Genomic DNA, 12,466 nt, shown 5'->3' with positions numbered 1-12,466 from the left:
CAAATTACTTTGAAAATGATATTCATTTTTGGTACCATAACTGTTTCTAATCTACACTGTTGTTCGCCTGTAGCCAGTGAAATCGCGAGACATTGACACACTCCATATTAAATGACCTAGCTCATTCTCTAAGTTACGCTTTGTCCGCGGCCATCTTAGAATGGAAAAGTAACATTAACAAAACAGATAAAACACTTACAATCAGATTTGAAATATGAATAAATAAAATAAAAAATCAGAGTTTAAACTAGGGGTTGTTGAAATAGGATATCCGTATAGCAAATACTAAAACATTATATACAATTTTTTAGAAATATCGTACAGTACATGAGCTGAATAACTGCATACCCACATTGCAAATGGTTTTTCTCTTGTGAATTGTTTTTAAAATGTAATATTCCGTACACAGTTCAGCTCCGTAATACATCAACTGTTCTTTTCTTAAGATGGCCGCCGCTTTATCGGAGGACTCAAGTTAGTGCTCTTTCCTGTCATCCAGTCGCATATCGTCGTTTCCCGGAAACTACCAGGAGATTTCAGCGTTCGCCGTCATCCAGTAACCTGTCCAAGGCACGAAGAACCAGGTCGGCCAATGTCTGCAGCCAGGAAGAAGCCCTTGCCTGCCGCCGGCATAGCACCCGTTGGAGCCGCGGCACAAGTCTCGGAGTTGGAGGAAGATTTGGAAAGGTAAAGGTCTGGCACCCGTAATATCGAGAAGTAGGCACACATTAAAACCCACATCACTATTGATTGTGGAATGCGTTTACCGATCCTGATTAATGCAAAGTAGCGAACTAACCACTTGGATAGATATTCGCCATTTTCTTCTTTAATCCTTCTTGCCTCGTGGTCTCAATAGATAGCGGGAACCTGTCATTCTGTTTCAAATTACGCTTTCCCGTTTTAATTCCAGGACATACGGAGACCTGGAGTCGGATATCTCCCCAAATCCCACTCTTCTCCAGGGAAAGTTCAAACGCGTAATTTGTAGCTAACTGGTCGAAAGGGGGGATTGGAATGGGATCTGAGTGGCACGACGTGCCTTGACTTTTTTTTCTATGTAGAACATTTCTACTTTTATGAAAAGACAACCGTCCTAAGTCGGTTAATTCCGACAGCTGAAATGCCAGCTGAAATGATTCAGCTGAAGTAAGGCCGAGTCTCCTGTGCTTTGAAACTGAGTTAGTAGCAGTCTGCTAAACAAGCCTTTTTGTCAGGGTGCCTGCTGCCTGAAAGAAATGTAAATGCCCCGGTTACTTACCGGTGTCTTCATTATTCCGAGTATTGTTTACCTAGCCACATGATTTATGTAGTGAGCTTTAGCTCCACACCCTAACCCTCCAAAGCAAATCAGCAACTCATGCCTCCCCAACATGGCTGACCTCCGTCACCCTTTACCCCGTATAAGGGGACTGTCGACCAATCCCACTAACTGTAAAACTACCAAGCCCCAAGAACCACATGAAGCCTATATCCAAACAGGGAGGGAGGGATGGGAACTCATGTGGTGAGGAAGATAATACTTGGAGTAATGAAGATACCGGTAAGTAACCTGGGCATTACCTCCTCGCCACCAGATTTACATAGTGAGCACATACCCAAGCCCAGTGGCTTCATGGAAACCACGGACAACGGGAAAATGCAAAACAGTAAGCTGAATCCAACAAAAACAAATAAAATAACCGGGCCACAACCAAGAAGACTCACAGAAGGGACGATAAACAAGAGCATGAAGAACCAGCCCCCCCCAAGAACTGTCCCAGCAAAGGCCTCCGCAGAAGGAACACCCAACACCATCAGGTAGGTAACCAAGAACAGGAGCGGGTAGGACCAGACAGTGGCCCAACAGGGGTCCACAGCCGAGGCTCCCAAGGACCAGGAGACAGACAGACAGACTTTTTGAAAGTTCACTTGAACACCGGGTTATGTGTGTATTTCTAGAACTCTATCTCATATTGTTATTATATAGATTGAAATACCCAAAATTGTGGATTTATAAAACTTCTTTTTAATTACTTTTTTTCTCTCTCAAATGTTATTTTGCTTTTTATCACTTTTTTTTTAAATTCACCATATATACAACTTGTTACAATAATTTATACAAGTTTCTAAACATCAATATATTCCTAATCACCAGAATTGATAATCCCAGCACTAAAGCATAGATCAACAATTGATTATTATTGTCAAATACAAAACTGAATCCAACGCGTTTCGGCGAGTTGCCTTCATCAGGAGTTCTGTATTTTCAATTGCTGGTATGATACTATAATGGTAGAAGATACTCAGTTAATTTTTCTTAAAAACATGACAATCTATATTACACAACATGCGACAGAACTTATATCTTTGTTTCACTAGTTCTCTTTAACTGTGTAAATAATTCATGAGCACCCTCTCCTAACACCGCTAGCTCTCTACCACAAGAACCCAATAGCTCTATATGTACACTTTATTATCCACATATTTACAATCTTTATGTACATTTCATTGTCAGTATATTTACAGTTTTTATTTACATATGTACATATATATCATTAAACATTCTCTTTATGGATGCGTTATTTTCTTCTATACCAACACTCTAATCCAAAACCATGTTCCAGATAGTTTTAAATGTCTGCAGGTAGTTCCCCAAATTTTGGCTCAATACATCAACCACTGGTAGAAGAAAAATAAATTATGAGAATTCATACCTGAGGTATCTACTAGGAATGTATACACAAATTATGTGTCAGCAAAAATGGGTTTCCGACGAAGGGATCTTGGACAAGGGTAAAATCTGTGACAAGAAAAGGTACAGCAAGATTTGAGTGTGTAGGGTATCTATCTGTTTATATAATGAAGACATCTGCCCGGAGGCTTTACCAATAATACCTGTTGTGAGGTGTCAACTACAGCAGGTCTGATGGCTCAACGCTGCATCACGTTCTAAAAATAGGTATATGACGGTCCCTGATTGTATGATCCTGCACGGGTGTAGTAGCAGCTACCAAGATGTGAAATAAAATATGGGGGTACTAATTAGTAAAGCAAGTGTCTGTCTATTTGATTAAGACATGCCCCCAAAAACTATCAGCAGTAATACCTGTTACGTGATCTCAAATGCTGTAAATATGATGGCTCAATGGCACGACACGTTCCCGTGAATAGATGTGTAACGTTCTCTTGAAATGTGGTTCTGATGAGTTGCCAGATTCTAAAGCGAAAATAGGGTATACTAATTACCAAGGGTTACTATCTTTTTAAGACAAAAGTAACTACCAAGAGTAAAATAGAAATATGCATACTTATAAATCTTGTGCTTCGAATTTCCCAGCTCAGATGGACGGCATGGTAAGTATTTGAGGCGCAGGAGGAATTGCTGCAGCAAAGGGGAATTTAAAACAAATAGTGAAAACTCTGGCTATAGGATACAGGATCATGTTTAATAAAAGGACAGCGTATAATGGTCTGTACCTTTAAAAATCGAGGTTTGTGGGTGTCCTTTTTAAGTAATGGAAGGATACAGCTGAACCCATGGTAGACGATTATTCCATGTGCGCAGGTGAAGATGGAACCCTCTACAATTAAAAGTAGAGCAAATAAGATGTAAATAGTGCTCACAGAATGCTCTAACTAACACGGCAGCTCAATTAGCACTTGCAAAATTGCAGGCATCGTGCTCACAGAATGCTCTAACCAACACGGCAGCTAAATTAGCACTTGCAAAATTGCAGGCATAGTTTGAGAGGAATATGTTGTTTACGCATGTGGCAACTTATGTCCCCGACTCTATTTACTTTCATCTTGCCACTCATGAAAAAAATGCAGGAAAAAAGTTTACCGGCACCCAGATGAACGTGAACCTAAGAATGCAGGGTTCTTACTTACTGGAAAGAGAAGCCGTATCGTGGATCCGTCTGGCTCGTACTGCTGCAGCTGGGCAGTAGTGTATGTCAAATATTTAAACCGCTAGGGCGAGATCTCGCGCAGTGTTTGGGAAAGCTTCTCGCGATATGTTAGGTCACTGGACGTGAAGTCCGGACTAATGGATTTCAACGTCAGGCGAACGCCATATTAGAGTGTGGGATCCGATTATTAAATGATTCCAAATTACAGTTTAATGGCGAAAAGGAAACCTAATTTAACAGAATGCCGAGTAAGTAGCTACTTATGCACTATTATATGTATATAGTGCCAAGAAAAGCAAGATATTAATAACGTATGCTCGTGTTGCTAATTTAAATTACGTCATATGGGACTGAGTAATTTACATGATAGCCCTACATTTAACCAGAAGAACGCATGCGTGCCGGATGTAATAAATTAAAAAACAGAGAAACAAATACACTCCCATTTTTTGTCATAGAAATTAGGTGCCATATTGAAATGGTAATTGACTTGTAGTATTTGAGAGAAGGGACTGTAAAATACCCAAAAAAAGGGGTGGTAATGTTTGGCCACATAGATGGTAAAACAGGGAACTACAGACATTTAAAGGATATGAGCAGTTGAAACGTGGCACTTAACCTGTGGCTATAGGATACCTGGTTGTGAAATACCTGACAAAGAAAATAATGTATGGCCACATAGATGGTAAAACAAGTGCCTATATACATACAAGAGACATGAGCAATTGAAAATACAGTACGATTTCACATCTCCAGTGGTTTTAATAATTGGATGAAATATATAATGACAAACAATATTGGAAAAATTGTTCATCCCCAATCAGTGATGGTAGGTCAAAACTAACAGAATGCAAGATAATTTACATTCTAACTCTAGTTAGCACACTTTACAATCCAAATATGGAAATATAGATTTCCTCTCAGTTTAATCCCATTGTGCTGCCATCAAGATAAGAACTGAATTTTATATCTGGGCATGTTCTATAGGAATGCTTGTTCCCACGGGATTTCGGCATTTAACCCATGGGTTGCTGTTCCCAACAAAAAAATCCAATAGACCTCCCGTATCTTACAAATTTTCTCCAAATCCAAACCTGTTTTTACTTGAACCCTTTCCAGAACATACCAAGACATACTATCTGGGGTATGGTTATGTTCTAAGTAATGTGATACCATAGGCGCTGCTAATTTCTTCGTTCGTATAGCAGATCTGTGTTCTGTTAGTCTCACATTAAGGGCTCTTCCTGTTTGACCTACATAGCCCAATTGGCATGGACAAATAATCAGGTAAATTACATTACTAGTCCTGCAATTGTTGAGGTCCTTAGGTTTAACCAGTTGTTTGTTAAATGTTAGACTAGAACCTTGTATTACTGTGTGGCATGACTTACAGTTACTGCAACTGTAGGTTCCTGAAACTGGCTGCATATTCAAGGATGATTGTTGTCCCTGTGGGTTAGGTGTTATCATTCTTGATCTTACAATGTGGTCTTTAAGGGACTTATTCCTCTTATAGGCAAAAATAGGTTTGGGCAATTGTTGTATTTTTGAGAGGTTTACATTTAATATATGCCAATTGGCGTATATCAATTGTCTTATTCTCTCATTGAGGACTGAGTGTTTGGTTATGAAAATCAAATTTGAAACCGATTTAGTTGTTTTTGGTTGAAGGAGACATTGTCGATCATAAAAGCGAGCCCGCTTATATGAGTCTCTTATGATTTTCATGGGGTACCCACGAGCAAAGAATTTAGCCTTCATCATGATAGATTTTTCATCATAGTCCAAGATACTGGTACAGTTGCGTCTAAGACGCAGAAATTCACCAAATGGCACACTGTTTTTTTGTGTGGTAGGGTGGTAACTATCATAGTGCAAGAGGGTGTTCCTTGCCGTTGGCTTGACATATAAATCAACGGCAAGGAACCCCTCCTGATGTTTGATGACCACATCCAAGTATTCCACTTGTGCCCTATCCACATGTTTGGTAAACTTAATGTTTTTGTCACATTCATTAATCCATAAGAAAAATTCTTCCAAGAGGTCTTCGTTTTCTATCCAGATGAAAAAAAGTCATCTATGTATCTGGACAGACAGACAGACCCCTGGCAGACCGACCGGCACCCAGGCAGACATCTCAGAACCCTGTGCAACCCAGGGCAGAAAGACAGGCAGCTGAATCAAACCACCTGGGCCGGAGACCGAAGGCATACGACCAGACAGGACCAACAAGACTTCCCAGCAACAAAAAAGACGCAGTCCGCCCCAAACAGCAACACCGCTCGTCAGACAACCAACAGCGAGAGAGCAGAATCCACCTCAGGCCCAACGACTGGAGGGAAAGTAGGCAACACCGCTCTCCTGGATCAGTGGACAACCGGGGGGACCGAGGGCAGCAGCCCAGGACCTTGACGCAACACAAGACGGACCGACAAGACCTGCAAGAATGGAGAAAAGTGCAGATAGAATCCCAGCTACCCAAACTGAACTGCAGAAATGAAGGCCACCAAAAAACCACCCCAATGGAGAGGGACCGGAAGGCCACAGACCAGAGGGGCTGAAACTGATCCTCCCGGAAGGGACTGCAACCCCAGCTGAAGATCCCAGGAAGTAAAATGCCCAAGGATGCTGCAGGAAACAACGCCGAAGCAACCCGGCCACCAAAGGATCCAAACCGCCCAACAGAGGAATGCAGAATCCTCGCAAGACAGCCTGCCAAGCCCGAAGCGCTGACGGGGCAAGGCCCAGTGCAAAGCCAACAGAAGGGAAAGCGGTACCACCTCCAGGGGACAACCCAGAGACAGCAGGCTCAACCATACAAGAGCCAAGCCCGAAGAGGAAGATGATGCAGAACCCCTACAGGAAGCTGAGGGCCCGCAATGGGTAAGGAAGATCGGGGAATGCACAGCACCCTTGGATAGCCAACTCCCACAACAGAGGTACCAAGGGAGGTGAACCGAGCCGAGGACCACTTACAGAACAAACGCTCTGTTCAGGCCAACCAAGCACAGAACTTGTGCAATCGGAGGAAAATCGGAAGGCAAGGAGCCCCGCTGACGGAACAGAGCATCCCCCCGTCAAGCCTGGGAAGAGTGTGCAGAAGTAAGACAAACGAACAGTGAACTTCCAAGCAAACCGAGCCACCGCCGGGAACCCAAACTGAGCCGACAGGGAGATGGAAGCCAAGGAAGAAAAAATACAGCAGAAGAGAAGTACCACGCTGGACTCCGACCCCGGAAGAGAAATCGCCACTAGTGACAAGTCACCCCAGCCAAGGACAGAATCAACCCCACAAGGAGCCAAATGGAGCGAATACAGCAACCCCCAGGAGAAAGAGGCAGGCCATCACTACTGAAAGTCCGCTCAGGACTAGAAGCATGTAGCCCCTGGAGGACAGGAGTAAACCCCAGCCAAGCCAAATGAACGGCCCACACACTGCGGAAGCCAGATGAGCAACCCGCAGGAAGGCGATCCCTTCGACCCAGCCAAGACCAGGTATCCAAGTACGCTCCCAAGGCTTGTAAAAACCAGAACACCTAAGCAGGGGACCCCAGAAAAAGCAGACTGTAGGGGAGAACGGACCCCACCCACCCCGATTGGACAGCAGCAGTGGAGACATAACCATCGGCAGAACGGATCCAGGGGACAAGAGACGGACCACCAACTGGACCAGATGAAGGCAAGCCCAGGGGAGCACAACACAGCCGCAGACAGCAACACCTGCCACCACAACCACTGATGGACAGAGGCGGAAACCGAGACCAGGAGAGAACCCAGATACCACCACAAGGAAACCCTCCACCCAGCAGGAAAAACGCCATCCCATGGAACATGACCAGGGGATCTGATTAAAAACCAAGTCCCGAGTTAGGATCCACCTGGGAATATATACGCGGATGAACCGGAACCCCTGACAGACCAGGACCCCACAGACCCTCCGGCCTTGAAGAGCACCCTAGAGAAAGAAGAGGCAGAACCAGCCAGGCAACAAGGCACGGCAATACCCGAAGCCCATCCCTGTGGAGAACCCCGACCAACGTGGCCAACTGTATGTGAAGACCCGTGGGGCAGAAGACAAATCAAAAGGCGGGGAACCCAGAAACTGAAGTGCCAGTCCCACACACAAAACCGGAGGTAACACCAAGACGAAGGGTAGAGAGGCACGAGGAGGCAGGCAACCAGCAGAACCAAGGAAGACCACACAACCCCCAAACCAGTAAAGGAACAAGCATTTGCAATGCAATAGGGCTGGCATTAGTAACGTTTGAGGGATTAGTATTGTAAATGACAAATTTATTATTTATGTTTTTGTTTTGAAATTTTGGAAATTAATAACTTTGTCATTTACAATGCTAATAGTGTTAACTTGTGGAAATGTAACACCTATTGCATTTGTAATACGTTGCTTGTGCTACACAAGGGCCGATATAACAGCAAGTTTAAACATGTGCAACAGAAGCAATGAGTGAGAGTTACCACGGACAGCAGGACGACGGCGGGGGTGAAAGGAACTACAGACAGCAAGAGGAGGGCAGGCCTGCGGCCGTGAATAAGTGACAGCGGGGGGTGGGGCAGCGGAGCCTTTGATGTGCCAAATGCTGCTGGGGAACAGAGTTGGAGCCTCGGCGTGGGCTCAGGATCCTGTGATTCTGATCAAATCACTTTATCTCCCTGCCACACAATGAAAGTGTCCTTGTGTAACATAACTGGTGCTCATGTGAAGCGCTCCAATACCTGCGGGTCGAGTTCGCATTATATAAAATCTGCACACAAAAGAAGCTATGAGCAGAACTTGCTGCAAGGCGATTCAGGGTAATCGCTGAAGAGTAAAGGGATCAATATATGCACATCTGTTTTAGTTGGAGAGCAAAGGTCACTAGTCTGAGTTTGGGAAGATCCAGAACAGATAGAAAGAGCGCATAGCTCTATTTTAGCAGGACTCGCTGGCTCAATCAAGGGCAATCTACCGAAATGAGCGGTGACATGTTTCCAAGTATCTCTAATGACAGGCAGCGCAGAGTGCATGCATTCTTTATAGCAGACGGAGCATAAACGCAACTCAGGACCAGAGCAAGAGGAACATTTACCAAACAAGCACTGGGGGAAGAGAGCAGGGGAAGTAGAAGGGAGGCACGGATTGCGGCCGTGAATAAGTGACGCACAGGGAGGCACGGCCTGCGGCCGTGAATAAGTGACGGCGGGGAACGGGGCAGCGAAGCCTTTGATGTGCCAAATGCTGCTGGCAGTGGGAAGGCTCGGGCATGCTAGTCCACGAGGCGTGCACTTTCGAAAATCCGCTGGGGAGCCCTTGCTTGTCCTGAAGTATGGTTTGGCTGCATTAGGGCTCTTTTCCTATTCCTGCGGAATAGGAAAGGCGAGCCCTAAAAATAGCCTGAAAGAGAGTAACACAAAGGAAACGCGTGGGAAAAACGAATGCGCCCATAGCAAATCCAACACCGGGCTGAATTGCCCAGAAACTGCACCACCTGCCCCCCCCCCGAATCGCTGCCAACAGAGCCACCTTATATGGCGTGGTCGAAGGCAAGGGCGTGCGAAAGAAGGCCTCTGGAGGGAGGGAGATGAAAACAAATGGGAGCCCACTTGCACAATACGCAGAGTCCATGTATCCAAGACAGAGGCCACCCAGATGAGACAACCAATGCCCCTCCACCGGATCCCCGCCAGCCAGAACCCGAGGAGAAGCAGGACTTGGACGCGGGGGCAGAAGCAACCTGCCGAGACCGGGAGTGGGTGGAGAACGGGACGGCTGTGACCCCGCCCATGAAAGGGCAAGCCCCTTTAGGTGGAGAAGATGCAAAAGCCACCCAGGGTCCTAGACTTGGCTTTAGGTAGGACGGACTGGCCCCTCACGAAAAAAGCACTATTTGAAAATCTACCACACATTAGGATTCTTATACAGCATCAGCAGGATTCAAACGCCTGTCCAGCGATAGCATTTGCCACCAGAGGCACAAGACACACCCATGAGCTACAGCTTCTAGGTATCAAACAGCTTTCTAGCCCCAGCAGACACACAAGCTACACCCCCCCAGGGAGGAAACCAAGAACCAGAGAATAGGGAACAAAGCAATGTGGGGACAATACGCCAAGCAAACGCGAAGAGGCGGCCCTGTTAGCCCCAAAAACCAATGGCAGGCGACCAGAAAATCCCACACTGGAACACACTAGGTAGAGGAACCATAGAAGTGCCACCAACAAATGGATCGCAGCAGAGCCAAAGAGGGAAGATAAGCTCCCACACAAAAGGAAAGAACTGCAGGCACCCAGTACCAGAGGACAACTGCATATAGAAAGCCCTGTTCGTCCCCACAAAAGGCTTAAGGCAACAACCATAATGTAGAAAAAGACATCGGAAACACAAAAGCAGAACTTTCGAAGCAGTAGGAACTGGGGAAAGGTAGACAGTGGACGTAACAGGACGTCTCCTCCAACCTGCAATGTGTAATGAAAGGGAACAAACGCTTGTGCCCCCAGTCGCACAAACAAGGCATCGATAAGAAACCAGTACCTCACAGAGGGAGTTAACGGGGAAAAAAATTAAAGCCGTAAGTGAACTGCCAGCAACCCCTGCTGGCTACCCTCGTACTGACCACGCGCCAAAAATGCGTCCATGGCGGGAAAGTTAAAGCAAAAGCAGTGGAATACAGGCCACAGCGGAAAACCAAACATGTATATCCAGCCACACCCAAGGGTTTGCTAACACCATACAATAGCCATGAGGTAGGCCCTTTCGCGGACCATTGCAATGTGCAAAAAGTGTCGTAATAAAAGACACATAAGATTACATTTTTCCATTGTTTTTATTATATCAAAACGTAATTTCTTTTATCATTTCAATTTTCTTTTTTCTTTTTTAAAAAATATCTATGTATGTATTTTCTTCATAAGAAGCCAATGGCACAAAATTAATAAAAGATGTACATGATCATTAGAACCATTCCTTTTAACACAAATCTTATTCAGGAAAAAACACCACCACTCCTGGATTAACTTCAATAAACCTCTACTGTGTACAGATGCTGAATGTATGCACGTTTGTGTGAGAATGTATGAGCTTCAGTGGTTGTAGTATGGTTGTATTTATTGAAGTTAATCCAGGGGTAGTGTTTTTTCCTGTATTTTTTTTTTCTGAATAAGATTTGTGTTAACAGGAATGGTTCTAATGATCATGTCCATCTTTTATGAATTTTGTACAATTGGCTTCTTATGTAGAAAATACATACATAGATATTTTAAAAAATAAATAGGGAAATTAAAATGATAAAAGAAAAGAAGTTTTTATATAATAAAAACAATGGAAATATGTAATCTTATGTGTCACCGTTGTATATAAATGTTTGACAAATCTAATATGATCAATGTACTAATGTAAAGATTTTATGGGCTACGAGGGAATTCATGAAGTGCTGTGAAAAGGAAGGGAACCCCAGAAATTGAGCTCGCTCGTGCAGGGCCTCCTCCCCAGGGCCGTGGGACCCGCTAGAGCAGGACCTTGTCCCCACTTACCTGAAATGTGCATATGGATAGTCTGCAGCGCAGAACAGAAGAAACGGGAAGTGGGATGATTCGATCCTCCCCTTATACTGGGTCAAGGGTGACTGAGGTCGGCCATGTTTGTGAGTGGTGGGAGGCATTGAAGGCTAATTTGGTTTGGAGGGTTGTGGTGTGAAGCTAAAGCTCAGTACTACGTAACTGGTGGCGAGAAAGACTTGCGAGGAGGTAATGCATCGCAACTCTGGTCAATCAGTAAATGTAATGGGTTATTGGAAGTCGGCACTGTCTTTAATTTATTAAATCACTTGAAGCTTCGTGATGACAACCATTTATTCTTTTTGAGAGGAATTGTAAGAGAGCTACCAGCTAAGCTGTGAAGTGTGCTTTTAAAAGGCAGCTATAAAAAAACTGCACAATGTACAGTGTGCAAAAAATCTATATTTTGGAAACCCTTTTTATCTTAAACCGTTGTGTGCTTTTTGTAACAACCTATCTTATACTCCATGTGCTAGCTTAAAATAATGACTTGCATGTTCACAGTTCTTTCTATCATAGACCGGGACCTTGAAGCACTAAACCTACATAAGTCCCTATTCTCCACTGCAGCAACCAAGATTCAGTACAGTGGCTCTCTGGTGCAGCGCTTTAACTAATCGAGGGTTCATTATGTACAGTTGTGCATTTCTTTCTGAATGTTATTTGCATTTAATTTTCATTTAAGCTCGGTTTTATTTTAAATGTAGTTCATGGATGTCGATTCACCAAAATGCCAGCAGAAGTGACATCACATGCTTTTATCTTAATGACATCACAGGAAGTGACATCATATGACCCTGAATCTTTCTAGGAGGTGATACCATTTTACCTTAATCCTAAGGGCATCACAATAATTGACAGCACTGACATTCCATAATAACTGCATAATTAATATGAAAAAACACAAATGTCTGTTTTAGATACCACCTATATTATGGTGCTGACATGATCTTTGAAAGTGGTGGCAAATAATACTCGTTCTGAATTGTAGCGAGTAAAGTAAACGCGCCAGACCTCCTCTA

General features: G+C 44.2%; 1 protein-coding gene across 1 annotated transcript in view; it reads left to right on the top strand.

Annotated features, from left to right (window-relative positions):
* Positions 1 to 472: 472 nt before the first annotated feature.
* Positions 473 to 12,466, top strand: part of POLR1D (RNA polymerase I and III subunit D) — a 61,502-nt gene continuing 49,508 nt past the window's right edge. The window contains exon 1 of the mRNA XM_086935168.1: positions 473 to 687. Coding sequence (XP_086791294.1) covers positions 593 to 687 — 95 coding nt within the window. The 5' untranslated portion in view covers positions 473 to 592. The remainder of the gene's footprint in view (positions 688 to 12,466) is intronic.

Source organism: Lissotriton vulgaris, chromosome 8 (genome assembly GCF_964263255.1).
Source record: "Lissotriton vulgaris chromosome 8, aLisVul1.2, whole genome shotgun sequence".
Classification (NCBI taxonomy): domain Eukaryota; kingdom Metazoa; phylum Chordata; class Amphibia; order Caudata; family Salamandridae; genus Lissotriton; species Lissotriton vulgaris.
Note: the sequence above shows the minus strand (reverse complement) of the source record. Positions and strands in the feature narration are given on the sequence as shown.